Source organism: Thunnus albacares, chromosome 2, assembly GCF_914725855.1.
Source record: "Thunnus albacares chromosome 2, fThuAlb1.1, whole genome shotgun sequence".
In the NCBI taxonomy this organism is placed as follows: Eukaryota; Metazoa; Chordata; class Actinopteri; order Scombriformes; family Scombridae; genus Thunnus; species Thunnus albacares.
The window spans coordinates 10,705,689-10,721,413 of record NC_058107.1 but is presented as its reverse complement, the minus strand read 5'-3'; the positions used below and the strand labels follow the sequence as shown (position 1 = coordinate 10,721,413).

At 42.7% G+C, this 15,725-nt stretch overlaps 1 protein-coding gene and 1 long non-coding RNA gene across 2 annotated transcripts; both read left to right on the top strand.

Moving 5' to 3' along the window:
* Positions 1-322: 322 nt before the first annotated feature.
* Positions 323-12,768, top strand: lrrc75ba (leucine rich repeat containing 75Ba). The gene is made up of 4 exons (XM_044365823.1): positions 323-1,132; positions 3,919-4,047; positions 4,989-5,101; positions 10,684-12,768. Exons 1-4 carry the CDS (start codon positions 851-853, stop codon positions 11,288-11,290), a joined length of 1,131 nt encoding a protein of 376 aa, XP_044221758.1. The 5' UTR covers positions 323-850; the 3' UTR covers positions 11,291-12,768.
* A 1,740-nt stretch (positions 12,769-14,508) lies between these two features.
* Positions 14,509-14,868, top strand: LOC122971492. Its single transcript, XR_006399484.1, has 2 exons — positions 14,509-14,571; positions 14,668-14,868. It is a non-coding gene; the product is annotated as an uncharacterized LOC122971492 (long non-coding RNA).
* The last annotated feature ends 857 nt before the right edge of the window (positions 14,869-15,725 follow it).

Genomic DNA, 15,725 nt, shown 5'->3' with positions numbered 1-15,725 from the left:
GCAGCTGGATGCACCTCTGGGTTCCCTATCAATAACCCTTGAGGTCCCTTGAACAAGATGCTGATCCATATGACAGAAAGGCACACCGGGGCATGAATGTTCTTCAAAGAGTTGTGACAGATGCAAACAGGATTTGACAGCTCATGCAATAGCTGACTGACAACAAGACTGCTAAAAGAAAAAAAAAATCATATTTATACAGCTTCAAGCCTATATTTGTGCAACTGGAGAGAAAAACGTTCAGCTGCTCTGACCTCAGACACACATCCTTCAAGCTGATTGTTTTCATACTTTTCCAGTTATTCAGAGGACTTCGGTGTGATTTAACAGATTGTACATTGGCCGCATGGTTGCCTAAGGTTTTAAAAACAACACTGACATCCTTTATTCTTATATTAGCTGCACAGACGGGAATTTCGAGCCTGGGAGGAGAGACGCGCAGCGGGCACCAGATGCTGGGATTGGTCGGACGCTCCACGTTGCACGAACCTAAACAGCAGCGTAAAAGCAGAGACGGCCGGAGGATGAAGCAGCCTCAGCATCCTCAGCATCCGAGCCAGGCGCACGTAGCCCGCGGTGGATGAAATCAAAATAGCAATGTGTGACTACTGCACGAGAGAACGGTGATAAATTAGACTGTCGAGGGATATTGTGTGGTTCCGCACCGGATCTTCAGTCTGTTGACAGGCGGCAACGCAGCGCCAGACAACACGGCGCTGCTACACCATCCACTGAGGAGCATCTGCTGGCTGGAAACTGAAGCTGATCATGGTTTTATCCTTTTGGTAATATTGCCTGAACTGAGAACACAAACACCACCTGTATCTGTAGAAATAATAATAATAATAACATGGGTTCCAGACTGAGCAGGCAGAGCAGCCTGGACAATGAGAATTTCTCCAAAAAGCGACGCAAGCTTCTAGATAGCGCGGGAGAGAGCGACAGGGGCAGTCGGGGCGGCGGGGACTTTCTGTTTGCTCTGATGCTGAAATCAGACAAGCTGCCTGGGATGCTGCGGAGGACCAACCACAGCCCATACATGAGGCGAGTGTCGTGGATCAAAGAGATACAGAAGCTGCTCCGTGATCGCAGGATCGAGCAGGCAACCGACGTGCTCAAATTACTGAGGAAGGTAAGGAGAAACTGCACAAAGCTCGGCCTGAGCGCAGTAAAGTCAGACCTGTTTACATACAGTGTGTGCACTATACTGCTCTCAGACTGCTTTGATGCTGATGCAGCTAAACATCCTATAAACAACCCAGAGCAACAGATGGAGGACATGCAGTAGCAGTAGTCCATGTGTGTCAATGCGACCAGTCTGATGTGTTCTGCATGTCCAGCGTCAGCATCTGAAGTGCCACAGGTGCCTCACTCTCCTCCTGCTGACTCTGCTCTGCACCCATGACCCCCCAACTTCTGACCTCTGACCCTAAGCCCCAGCCTCACCCCTCTTTTTCCCCCCCGAGTTGACTCTACATGCACGTCCATGCACTTCCTCCAGAAGTATTTGTTTTTATAGAAAGTAGGCCACTCGCAGAGCAATGTACCTGTGACACATTGTTTCAGTGGCAGACACAGCGTGTGACTCACCACAGTGTTCACTCTCACTGTGGGTACACTTGCTCCGTGCTGACATCTGATTTGAAAGGATAACCCGCGCTCTAAATGAGGAAAGGGTCAAATTGTGTGCCATGTGTTATTGCGTTATCCCAAATTTCATTATCTTTGGGTGGGTTGTGGGCTTTTTCCTCGAATGCCCATCATCAGTCCCATCATCAGTCCCCATCATCAGCTCCATCATCCTCTCTACATCTGTCCTTGTTTCCTCCACTATGGCCAGAGTCTCACCTCTCCTTAGACTGCTCTAACACTCCCATTAGAGCGACCTGCCTCCTCCATCCCTCTCTACTCCTAATGTCACTGCCTCCCTCTGTAATGGCCTGTGCTTTAGCAACAACAATGTAAGCCCTGGAGTCCTGTGTTCCGCAATAAAAAAAAAAAATTATTTGTTTGCAAAAGGATTTATTAACTCTTACTTCGAAAACAGGGTCACAGAAATGAAAATCTAGAGCTGCCGTTGCTTTAATGCCTTTGTTTTGCATATTGCTGTAGTGAAGTGAAACTCTTGTCATTTTTAGTGATTTTCTTGTGAGATAAGTTGTTTTTTTTCTAGGAGTTGAGAGATTTTCTAGCCCCTTTGTCTGATGAAAATTGCTAAAACCCACTGGATCATACCAGAAATGCATTGTCATCAAGCTAAAGACATTATTATTTTATATAAAGATGACATTTGTTGCAATAGGTACATAATCTAGAATATGTGTTACACAAAATCCACACAATCCCGAGTGAATACTGCTGTATTTCAATCAGAAGTTTTTCTCGCCCGCTGTGGGATATGTAGCATTACAACACGTGTAACAGAATAGGTAGGTGCATTGAAGATGTGACAGCAGCCCTGGTGATCTCATTTGTTTGCTTGCCCTCAGGCCCTCCTTTGTCTTTTAGCTGTCGGCCAATCCTGTGTTAATTACTCTGAAGCCTCGACACAGGAGAGAGTGGAACCTCCTTAATCAAGCCGAGGAGATAAACTGGATAGCCTAGGCTCCATGACAGCCACATCACAAGGGACATGGGCTTGCTTCCTCTAAATGAGCTCCACTTTTATTAAATAAGCCTTACTTTATCTTTAGTCGCAGCATTGCAAGCAGGCAGATGTCTCAGCGATTCTGTTCTCTGAATTTAAAAAGGGGTTCATGGCTGAGTTAATTGGTGTGTAACAGTGAGCTCTGCTCCAGATATGAAAAGATCTGAGCTTTGCTGCAGATATGGGAGGGATTTGTGGCATCATGCTGGGCTTGCACATGACAATTGATCGTGTCTAAACTCAGAAAGAGAGATATTTTTATACCTTGTTTCTCAGAAGGGCAGAAGCTGCTTCTACTCGGCCTTGGGTTCAGTCTGCTTACTGTTGCCCTTGTTAAAAGGGAAGCCAGTAATGTGGAGCTGCCAGCCTCCCACTCAAACTGTCCATTATAATCAATGCCGATTGTGTTCTGGAAAAAAATAAATGTGTGTGCAGGTGTGTGCATACATGTCTCAAAGGCTTGCTTCCCTCATTAAAGTTGCATGAACTGCACAAGTGCTTGTCATCGTAGTCTGCCTCATTAGGACCTTGAGGATGGACTTGTTGATGAAGGCAGATTGTACAGTTCAGTACACACAGCTGCATCGCTGGCTGTTGGCTGTCTCAGTCAGCACACTCGAAAGGTCATCTGAAATCTCCAGCTTTTAGTTGGTTTGATCTGTTTTTACTGCAGATCGTTTTGGATTTGTCATAATTAAGAGTAGCCTGCCATGACAGCTTTCACTTCTGATATCTTTGCAGATGCATTTATGTGCTGCACAAATTTTTGAGTATAGAGATATGCATGTCTTGAAAATAACTTACAGCTAAGAGGCATCATAAGGACCTTGAGGATGGGCCCCCCCTTTAAGTTGAGGGTGTGGGGGGGACTACCATCTATTTATGAGGTTTTCACATCAGATCAGAAATGAGTCAGGAGTGGTCTTGTTTGTGGAAACAGCATGCACTGTGGCATGTTGGGATATGCACTGTGGCTCGATGCCATGGAGGTGTGATTATAAATGCCAAAACACAGTGTTCCATGTGACTCCCCCTAGATTTCACTCTCCTACTGTCTCCTTTAATGAATATTTAAAAGAAAACACTTTTATCTTTCCATTTCAAGTCACATTGCCCTTGACGCAGCAAGGCACTGTTTCTATCAGTAGTGCACATGTTTCTCAGGTGCAAAGTAACGCTGCTAAATGCTTAATTGTGATTTTTGCTGAATGTTTTTACAATTTCATCTTGCTGTGTTTATGATTCCTCTCTTCTTTTTCGTCTTTTGATAGGATCTGGGTTTGGAAGGCACCTCACTAAACGACATCTTATACAAGAATGCTGCCTTCCTCAACCTGGTGGACCCAATCTCACATGAGCTGCTGCTGAGTTTGGCCCGAGAGATGCAGTGTCCTAAGAAGGTCAGCTTTTACCTTCCCGAGCACTCACAGAATATTCACAGAAAAAATCAAGCTTGATGTTCGCATCCTGCAACAGAAAGCATTCTCCTAAAAATATTCCCCTGATGGTTTCCTTTTGTTAAGTAATGAGTTCTCAAGATCAATAGAAATCCAATCTGAGGATTTTATCTACATTTCTACAGACGGATGGTTGAAAGAAATTCTGCAGACACGTGTTACTTTTAAACAGCATGTATGAATCCTTGGAAACTGGTTCTTTCATATTGTTCGTATTGTTTTTCAGCCATCTTCAGCGCAGTTTGTTGAATTTGATTCGATTTCTTGAGATTTAATACCTGAAAACTTACAAAACTGGAAAATATCTGCAAAATTACTACTGACAATCCTGAAGGAATAAAGCGAGCTAGCACATTAAACAGAAAAGGACGTGTATTGTGCACAGAGAGGAATTAATAACTCAGCATGTCTTAACTTCCAACCATGAATATTAAATTATTTTGATGTAGGCAATGGCTACCAGCAGACACACCATAACAAACATGAGTAATGAACTTAAATTGCCAATGTTTACCAGTGGCTGGGTTGAATCTCACCTCTCCTGTGTACTTCCTGTTTTCCCCCCACCCATGTACGGCGTATGTGATTAGATTTTCTTGCTCCAGCAAGACAGCTAAATTGTGTTTTGTTGAGGAGCAGCTCAAGGCACCGCAAATAATAACCAACCTGTTTTCTTTCTGTTTATGTGAAAGATGTTACGGTTACAGATTGATAAGTTTTAGAAAATAGAAGAAAGCCTAGTAACGTGAAACAATGAATTGTAAGGATTTTTTTCCCGTCTTGCACACACAAGCATATTGTATCTTTTAAAGAGAGATCTCATATTGAAAGATGCTGCTTCACTAAGGTTAGTCTCTTTGTCCGCATTGTGCTCTGTTCTGCAGGATGCAGACACCATAAAGTCTTCAGATAAGATTTGCAGACAGCTGATCTACCACCTGACCCCGCACTCAAAGTGGCTGAGGCAGAGCATGTCCAGACGGAAATCCCAGGCCTGGTAAGCCCTTCTGTCCAGACACCCAGTCTGTAATAAATCTGCAGCTCCACACAACAGAGAACAGGGCTCGGCTCCATGTCGAGCTATAGAGATTTCCATCTTTGTAGCTGACATTGAACGAGGACAGAGCTGGCCACGGGCTGACCTGACGGGTACGCCATGGTAACCACAGCTGTCAATCATCGTTCTTTTTAAGTGCTCAGATCTATTGCCACTGGCCTCTCTCTCTTCAAAAGTGGCACAGCAACAAATTTGTCCATCTGTTTGCTTTTTCCTCCCCTTCAAGACAAGCTGGGAGGGTGATGTTAAAATATAATTGTACTTGATGGAAGAGTGAATTGCTTTTGATGTGCAAGTGACAAAGACAGAATTAGCTTGGGTATAAAATAGGTTTTATGTGTGCCTACATGTTGCTTGGTTGTCCTTTTCACAATGAGAAACAGGCTATCGTGATTCTTTTTCATGTAATTGCTTATTCCACAGCTGGCTAGACGCCGCGAATAATGCATTCATTTTCTCAAGATGAAAATAATCTCAGAGTTGAGGAGGAGACAATGCGTACTCAGTGAGATGAGACAGGTTCATTAGGAGCCAGTCGTCGGTATCAACATGCAGAATCTGAGGGAAGCGAAGACATATTCACAGGGATCTGGCAGGATCAGACACAAGCAGGGCTTTGTTGTGCTCGTGGACGTTTAATTCAGCCCAGAAGAGGAAAGACGCAGGATTTAACTGACACTGACAGCATCTCTGGAAACGTGCAGTTACATACTACTGCTAAATTTCTAGCTGATGGAGCTTTTTTTGACTTAGTCATGTTGTTTGCTTCATAAACCTGCAGAGAGAGAGACAGTCTGACACTGACTGAGACAGCAGGAGCAACATGAATCATTAAAACAAAAATCCACCCTAAAACAGAATATTAATACAGCAGATGCTATGAGCTGTGACAGCTTCGCCTGGCGTTGTGTTCGTGAACAAATATCTGTCAAACTAGAAAGAGACAAGACAGGGCCAGTCTGCCTCTGACTGAGAATAGAAATGCACTTCACAAACTCAATTTCTGGAGATATGTTTTGTTTTTTTGGTTTTTTGGTTTTGCACTTTTATTAAAGAAACAATGAAATAATTTAAATTCTGACACAAATATTCCCCCGAGTGCACACTTGGTTTTCCATTTATTGTTCAAAGAAAGCAGTTCGGCTCTGTTTGTAATAACTGTCCTGTGGAGTTGTGAAGGATCAGAACAGTTTGACATTTTGGTAATTATTTGCATGCTTGTTCAAAGATATAAGAGAAGTTCTGTACCACTCTCATGTCTGTCCTTAAATATATGGCTACAGGAAGCAGCCGGTTAGCTTAGCTTAGCATTAAGACTGGAACAGCAAGTCTGGTTCTGTCCAAAGGTAACACAATCCCCCTACCAGCACCTCTCAAGCTCACTAATTAACATGTTAACACGGGGTATTTTGTGCTGAACTATTTCTTTGCTGAGGGCAGTAACTTCCTGGACTTTGTTTCCCCAGCCAAGAAATAGTAGAACTGCAACTTGTTGTTTTTACAGTGTGATTTTTTTTTTTGTACAGCTTACACAAACAAAAACACATTAAGTGGCCAGCTTTAGACGTGCTGCTAGGCGGATTTTGTTACCATAGGACAGAGCCAGGCTAGTTGTTTCCCCCTGCTACAAGTCTTTCTGCTAAGCTAGGCTAAGCTAATTGTCTCCTGGCTGTAGCTTTTAATACAATGGACAGATATGAGAGTGGTATTGATCGTCTCATCTAACCATCAGTAGGAAAGTAAACAAGTGTAATTTCCAAAATGTCAAACTATTCCATGATCAAATATGGATCAGGTAACTGTCCACATTAATGTGAAAAGCATGTCATAAAAATAATTTTAGGGTGGATTTTACCTCCCTCAAACTCCCATCTTTGTTCAGCTGCAGGCAAACTGCCCTCATCTGTGCAAAAATGCCGCAATCTCACTTCTGTGAGGTTTCTCTGTGTTCAGAGGAAACAGAAACAGCTCAGTCCTCTTTAATGCCACTGGATTGTTCATCCCTTCATTATCCAGCATTAGCACTGCACACTGGTCGCTCTAAATACTGTACACACATTTCTGACTGAAATGCCACACTGAATTAATGTCTGAATCTCTCTAATCCTGTTAATCTATCTAACTGGTTTATTTGGGTTTTGCTCGAAATGTTTTTTTCTTTTTTCACATTTAATGAAAGAGCTTGACAACAGGCTTGATGGAGGCAGTGACCCAGAAATGCTGCTGAGGCGCTTCCACCTTAAGGGTAATTTCATGTGAGCGTAAAAATTGTCGACACATTTGTGACCTTTTTTCTCCTTAGTTTTCACACCAGTATCTTCCTGTTCCATCAGCCTTATTTGGCCTTCTAATTGCATTTTTCCCTTTGTCACCTGAACACTGAAAATAACAAAATAATCAAAACTACCTTTTAGTGGTCGCTGCCTCTTTCGTTTCCCTGTCACTTATCATCATCAGTCGCTTCATACATTTTCTGTTTTTTCATTTCTTCTCATATTCAGTAACATTATATTGTGCATCGTAGCATACCAGGCATGTTAAAGGGGCCCATCTGTCATTTTTACTGATGGCTTCAGCTTCAAGTTCTATGCCAGGAAAATACAGAATAAGACAGAGAGAGGACAAAGTTGTCCGAACAGCCGCTCGGTCAGGTTTTCACCAAAAAATCCACTGAACAAAAAGATATGGAGGTGATATCTGTGTGCAGGGACTTTCTTTATTGATATGGACTGTGAACTGTGGGGTTGGATCTCCTGCACCATGAAGGACAATGCAGCGGTGTGAGTGTGTGTATCACTTCCCTGTATAGTCTTGCGTATATAATACAGCAGAAATGTCAGGGAGCAGATCTGATTAGACTGGATTTTCATCTCGTGTCTTTCTTGTGCAGTTTGGCTTCACCCGTCAGAGGGTTGAAATTACTAATAGAGCAAGGCTTGAACATAAATGACTCTGCAAAAAAATGGTGTGAGCAATGCAATAACAGCCCGGGGGAATGTGAACTTGAAAAATGAAAATACTTATTTAAAGATGAAATGAAATGGGATTTTTATGACAACTGTTATTATTCAACCACTTACTAACACATGCATTTTAACCATTTTTAAAAAATAATATTTTCTCTTTTCCTTAATTCTCATTTTACCTCATTTCAGGCAACATCAGCTAACCCTCCAGATATGAATATGTATGTTAATAAATCATGGGAGTGATTTGGTTGAGGCTTACTGAATTCAAATGCTGCCTCATTATATTAAATCAGTGACACACAAGGAGGTTGATGAGTCACACATGGAGACAAGAGATGCACTTTGCTTCCCCAGGTGTAAATACTTAATGGACAGCTTCATTATACAGTATAAATTTAATTGATTGCATTATTATGTAATGGATATTAAATGGATTACTTCATTGCACATTTCGTTTTGTGAGCATCAGCCACTATTACTAACATGTTGATGCCATTTGTGTTATTACTGATTTCAATTCAATGTTCAGTGTGGTGCACAGAGGGATTATTTTCTTTGTCTGCTGCTTTGGACATCCACTCAGTGACATTTACTCTATCAAATGTGGTTGATTCCAAGACAAGTAACTTCTGAACCACCTGTAACAATATGAATTGTTATTTCTTCTCTTACTTATAAGCTAATTTTGTCATTTAAACTGAACACTTTTGTAGTGTTCTCGTGTTCTCGCAAAAAGCCATCCACTACTTATCAGTGACACCTTTACATACTGGTATCAGATTAATCTGGAGGAAGGATGAAAGAGGCTACCTGAGAGGATGCCTCAGACATCCATGTTTTGTGCTTCCTGAGCAAAAAAGAATGACTGTCTGAAAAAAGGAGGGAATTGTGTCATCAAAACCCATTCACACCTGCAGGGGAGCCTCTGCCAGGCCCTTGCCATTAGGACTTTTGTGCTTCTGGTGAAGATGAGGTTTCTGACACACAAAAGGCTGCAAGGGCCAGACAATAGCGAGTGGGGAAAACGGTGGCTCACAAGACTTTCAATGAAGATACGACAGCTTTGACAAATGTCTTTATCTTAGAGATTCTGCGCTCAAAAGCTGATTAAACTCCCTTTTAGCATGGCTGCATGAGTGGGTTTTCTTCTTCTTTTTTGCAATTAATACAAAGGCTCTATTGCATGACAACCCTGCTCATCAGCCTATCAGCTTCTTTTAAAAAGAATCAGTAGATCCTGCTCAGGGCACATCATGAAAAGCCCCCTATTTTCAACGTGACCAAAAAACACTTTAAAGCATCACAAGTGACAGGTACTGCAGTGGATGTCACAGTAAGTCACCAGGCGCTGGAGGATGTTATAATTCACTCTGACACCGAATCAGCGTTACAGGCCACTTCAGTAACAGCTCAAGTTAAACACACCACATCCTCAGGGGGGGAAGAAAGGGGCAGCGGTAAATGGGACTGACTGGAAACAAAAGGGCAATGGAGTGTGTAAATAATGCACAAATATTCTCTGCCGTAACATCAGTTACCGCTTTACATCACACCAAAGTATCAGATTATTACTTATTTTCAGATTCTGCTTGTATTACACATTATCCTTAAAGGGCTTTAAGGTTTTCAAAGACTTGTGCTAAGAGTCTGCACCGAAACCAACAGATATCCTGCATAAAATACTCCCTGCTCACATATTAGATAACGCTTCCTTCACTGACTCACACAGACTTTATAAATCACCTCAATATACTGTGGAAAACAGATTAAACTAGAGAGAAATCAGAGAGTGCACACATCTGCCGAGGTTGCACAATCTACTAAATCTGTTGTCTTAATAGTCCCAAATGTGAAGAAATGATTAATCTGCATCAAAGTACACACTGATAGATGAACATGGGATACATGTGGGACATTTTATTCAAGTAACTGCAAATAGAGAAAATCAATGCACTATCTTGCAACATTAAGAAAAAAACTTCTGCACTCCAGATTCACACAAAAACATTGTTTCTTGGCTTCATTTTTTTTTTTTTTTTGCCAGATTGCCTGCTAACAATCAGATATAAACAGGACAGACAACATGACTTCCTTGGTGGGTGTAATAATGTCAGCTGAACTGTGGCATTTCCAGAGGAAAAAATTTCTTTCCTTTCCTGTCTTAAAAATAAGGGAGCCAAGCATCTTCAATTCAAGTTTCATCTTTCTCTAAAACACATCATAGTTTATCTTTCACGCAGTAAACTGCTCTGTGTCTGGACTATAAGAAGCTCTGTGCTCCTGGCCCTCGGAGCTTTAAGCTCAAGCTGCTGGCTCGCTCAAATGTTTTGGCTCTTCTGTTTACACTAGTAAATCCCCATGCTGGAGTCTCTGTGTCATCCTTCCGTTCCAAGCCCGCCCATTCACCCCCTCTTTTATACAACACAGGAAACACAACATAAGACCAGGCCCATGTTCCCAGGTCACAAACCACTCAAAGAACCCCTCAGATAGAACCTAATCTGGTTTGGGCTTTTTTAAGTAATCTTACTCTCTTTCTGTTTTCCCTGACAGTCTCAAGACAACCCTACAGAAAAAGCTGTCCAGTGACAGTGTTGACCTGTCCGGCATCCCTCTATCCACCCGTGATGTCCGCCAAGTCGCCTTCTACCTCCAAACCAACAGAGACAGTGTGGTGGCTGTGGACATCAGCTTCACCGATCTCCAAGATGACAACCTGAGGTTCCTCCTGCCTCTTCTGGCTTCGCTGCCCAAACTCAGCACCCTGGCTCTTAACGGTAACCGCCTCACCCTGGCCATACTCAAAGACCTCACAGAGATGCTGAAAGACCCCAAGATGTTCTCCAGCCTGGCCTGGATAGACTTGGGCAACAACGTCGACATTTTCACCATGCCGCAGCCACTGCTAGTCGCTTTACGTCGGCGCTGCAGCCTGAAGAGCAGTCTGCCCACCATCTATGAGTACACGGAGGGCCAGCCCTACTGCTACCACCTGGAGACGTCTATCGAGGAGCCCAGCCACTACGAGGAGGAAGAGGAGGACGAAGAAGAGGCAGAGGATGATGAGGATGACATGGGGAACAAATTTGAGTTGGAGCCATGGGGCTTAGGGGAGAAGCAGCTCTCCAAAGACTTCACCCTTCACTACTGTGAGAGGTGATGGGGAGTTTTGCTCTGAGGCTCTTCGACTGTGGTTGAAATGTCGTCCCACAGCACTCCGTTACTTCCTTCGCCCTCCCGTCCTCACACCACGAGCCCAGTCACCCTTTGAGGCACGGGGGAGACCAGTGCCCACATTGTGAAATTCTCGTCCCGACACGGCTACCAAGCTATTCCTAACCATCTCTGAGTTAACCCACACAAGATGACAGTGAAGTGACGGTCGCGATTGCGGACTTACTGTGTTGGTGGATGGTGCTCTTGGGAACAAGGTGCGGTTTCATTGGAGGGGGGCTGGAAGAGTTAATGAACCGGTGTGCTCTCTCTTTCTCTCTCTTTCTCTCTCTCTCTCCCCCTGTCTCTCTCTATCTCTCTCTCTCTCTCTCTTTCTCTGTCTCTCTGTCTCTGTCTCTCTCTCTCTCTCTCCCTCTCTCTCTCTCTCTCTCTCTCTCCCTCTCTCTCTCTCTCTCTGATAGTGGCAGCTGAAGAGCCAATCCCAAGGAGATTTAGATCAGTTGGTTGGATGGAGGAGCAGCATCCCGGCGGTAGCTGAAGTGGAAGTAGAGTTAGTTTGGAAACAGTGGGTCCCTCTGGGTTCTCTACCAGGACTGAGACTATCTCTGGCAGGCAGGGCCTAGCTCCACATTGTGTGTTCTCTGTTAATCTCTCAACAAAAGCTATGACACAAGTTCAACAGACTATACAGCCGACGACCCGTCACGTGACGCCGGCAAAACTGCTAGGTCAAGACTTTTTGCGTTTTCCCCCCCTTTCCAAATGTCCACTTGTGAATACCCACGCAGCCCTTGTGTAGATGTAAATGAGGACACAAAACATGGCTCTGTTGTGTTTCCACGGGCTATTTTTGTGCACTTTTGGTGAACAAAGCAATCTTAGAAGACAACAGGTAGGACTCAACAATGGATAGCTGTCACTGATTGTTTTTGTACTTGCCTAAATGCTGATATTCACCTCTTTGTAATTATTGAACTGTTGTAGTCATCACCTCAGTGTTTCAGTGCATTTATGACACTACAGCCAACTGTTAATATGGGCCGCTGAGTCTGAGCAGTGCCCAAACTGCCCTTCCTACTGCTGTGTGTCTTTACAGATATGTTGTTGTTCACATTTAACGATGCTGTACTTCAGTGGCCCTGTGTTTGTTATGAGACACAGCCATGACTGTTAAATATTGGTTATAGTCTGACTGACTATGAGTGGTCATGTCCTTTGCAGTAGCACATAATGATTAAGTTAGACTGACCGAAACACTGCAATGCACTTTAAGGCACTATTCTTTTTATATTTCAGTTTCTCCATATAGCATATACTCTGTGTACAATGTTTTTAAATATGAATTCAACCAGAAATATTTACAAAGTCGAAGCTGACAGCATACCTCTTTAAGGTGAAATGATGACCAAATGGCTCATGATTCTTAGAAGAATCATTAAAAAAAAAAACATACCTGCATCACCAGATATATAATAAATGTCGAAGTGTGTGTTATATGTGTTTGTAACTGTAAAATGTCTGATTACTGCTGTAATTATTTGTGTTATTGTTTTGGTGTTTTGTCTTTTGTCCGACTCGGTAATTATAATAATGGCTCTAATGACTATGTAACTGAGCGCAGTGACCTCCTACTGTAAGCTGAAACAATTGGACAGTAAACAAAGGGGATGTGGCTGATGGGATTACACAATTAAACAGAAAATTGCTCAGCAAATGTAATTTCATCTTGAGGAACACAATCAGAGCGGACACTTTTTATGTTGAATGTTTGATCTGAATGAGGGAGAGCACTGTACGCTCGGTTCATAGTTTCTGTTTCGTGTGTCGACGTCAAACTCTTCCTTGTTGTAGCCTGTGTGTATTTGTCTCATGCCAAACACTGACTGCCAATAAAAGAACCAATCCCAACTAAGAACTGATGTCTGGATTTGTCTTGTGCTGGGAACGGTAGCTACATCTGGGTCACAAGCAGAACGTGCACCTGCTCGCTCACACAAACAGAGGATTTATTTATGCAGATTAGTCCACAAATAGGGTAATAAGAAAATCAGCGTGCTGCTTTGGATTGGTTGTTCGAGTGCTGTACTTGTTTCAGAGCCAGCGGATCATCTGTGCCGCTCTGTGCTGTCAGGGAAACGCCTGAGCTGCCGACGTTTGCCAGGGAAAGGCAGGGTGGTCATAGCATGAGGCCCTACCCATGATCCTCTCCTGGCAACCTTTTGTTCCTGCTGCCAGACATGGTAATGTGGCATTTGCAACAGGTGGCTCCTATAAGGTCAGGGCACAGTGTGACTATCACACCCCCCGAGGTCCAAATACCATATGACAGGGCAACAGAGCCCACCCTGAAAATCACCAGGATCTTATTATTTGACCTTTTCTTTTCAGTATTGATTTATTTCCCTGGGTTTTGAGTAAAAATAACCCAAAAAAATCAATTACTTAGCAATACTACTGGGTGAATTCAAACTATTTCGCAGGAAGGCCAGTGAGCAGTCACATAAAGCACATCATATTTCTTTGGAGACTTTAACTCAGGAAACTGCTCCCCTGTTTATATGAGTCACTGTTTGATATGATTATCTTGCTCCAGCTGCTGCATGCTCCGGCACAAAACTGAAAAATAATTTATGAAAAACAGCACAGAAAAGTCATGCAGATTGTTCAGAATACATTATGGCACACAGGAGCGGATTTGCAGAGCAGATTTCAAAAGCAGTGACTTAAAGGATTGACTGTCTGAGGGACACTTTAGTGCATCCTGAAAATGCTCACTTCACATCACTTTCCATTATTGGTTGTTTGCTTTATCATAGATTGCAACCAGGATTGATTTATTTTTGTCTCTTTCAGCTCTTATAATGATTAATATTTAACTATTTATGCATTTACTATTTTATGTCTTAAAACAACAGTCAGGTGCTCATATGAACACTGACAGAGGTTTTTCCTCGCTGTAATCATTCCTCCTGTTGATACTGGTGTCACGGTCGCAGCTGTGCCTCCAGTTTATCCCTTGTGTTTCTGGTGTTTCCCTTTCCCCTGTGTCTCCTGTGCTCCCATCTGTCTGTGTGTGTGTGTGGGTGTGTGTGTGTGTCTGTGATGTGGGCGTGGCGCTCCTCTCACTCTCCCAGCTCCCTGATTGCTGTCCAGCCTACACATCTGCTCCAGTCCACACACCTGCAATCCATTAACTCATCTACTCAGCAGTATATCAACCCCGGTTCTTTATTCACTCATTGCCAAATCATTGTTTTAGTCATTTTGGTAGATAACATCTCAGGCCACTTTGAATTGTGCATTCAAAGTTTAGTCTCTCGTGTTGCTTTGTTCGCTGAACTAACCTTTCTCCCTGTGCCACAGGATCACTGCATACCTGCCTGTTTTCCTGCTTATCTCTCTGCCTGCTGACCAGTCATCCAGTCAACCATCCCTGTCTTCATCACTGCTTCACCGGCCACCAGCTTCCCTCTGCCCCTCTGCCTTTGCCTGCTGACATCCTCATCTCTATCTGCCTTCACTCCCTGAGAGCCCAGTCAATAAACCTTTTCTTATCCATTCCAATCCTGAGTCTGTGTCCTGCATTTGTGTTCCCCTCTGTTGATCATAACAACTGGCTATTAAAAGATCCCCTTAAGATGTACTTTCAATGTAAGTGATGGGGTGCAAAATCCACAGTGTGTCCATGCAGTCATTTTGTGAAAAAATGCATTTAAAAGTTGATCTGAAGCTTATGAGGATTCAGCAGTCTGAGTTAGTCATATCAAGTGGATATCTGCTACATTTACAGTCTTTTTAGCATCAAATTCCCTCTTTGTGTTTCCTCGGACAGTGTCTCCCTGTTGAGCTGCGGTGGAAGTATAGTAACAAAAAGATGGATTTTGGCACTAAAAAGACTGTAACATTGAAAGACATCTATTTGATTTTACTCATTTGGACGGCTGAAGCTTCATATTAGTTTCAGATACACTTTTAAATACATTTTTGCACAGAAGGAGGACTGTGGATTTTGTCCCCATCATTTACATTGTAAGTGCATTATGAAGGGATCTTCTAATGGTCAGTATAAACAGGAGGAATGATTACAGCAAGAAAAACATGTTTCAATGTTCATTTGGGCACCTGACTGTTGTTTTAAGACAAACTTGAAAAATCATGAACCTGTCCTTTAATCCACCATTTTTTTATTTTTGCACATACTCTTTGTGACACCTTAACTGTGAAAAATATAAGTCCATTTCAAGCACTTTTCTAACTGTTATTGTGTTAAATGTAGTAAATAATATTTAAGGATGGCACAGACTGTGAAATCCATAAAATCATATTTCAAAAACTAAAATAGTGTTAGCCAATTTGTGATTATTGCTCTTCAGAGTATGAAGAGTTAACACATCTATTAGAGATTAGCATCCTGAAAACCA

Coding starts and splice junctions, on each gene's coding strand:
- lrrc75ba (XM_044365823.1), top strand. CDS start 851: ATGGGTTCCAGACTGAGCAGGCAGAGCAGCCTGGACAATGAGAATTTC. Junction 4,048..4,988: donor AGATGCAGTGTCCTAAGAAG/GTCAGCTTTTAC, acceptor TCTGTTCTGCAG/GATGCAGACACCATAAAGTC. Junction 5,102..10,683: donor AGACGGAAATCCCAGGCCTG/GTAAGCCCTTCT, acceptor TTTCCCTGACAG/TCTCAAGACAACCCTACAGA.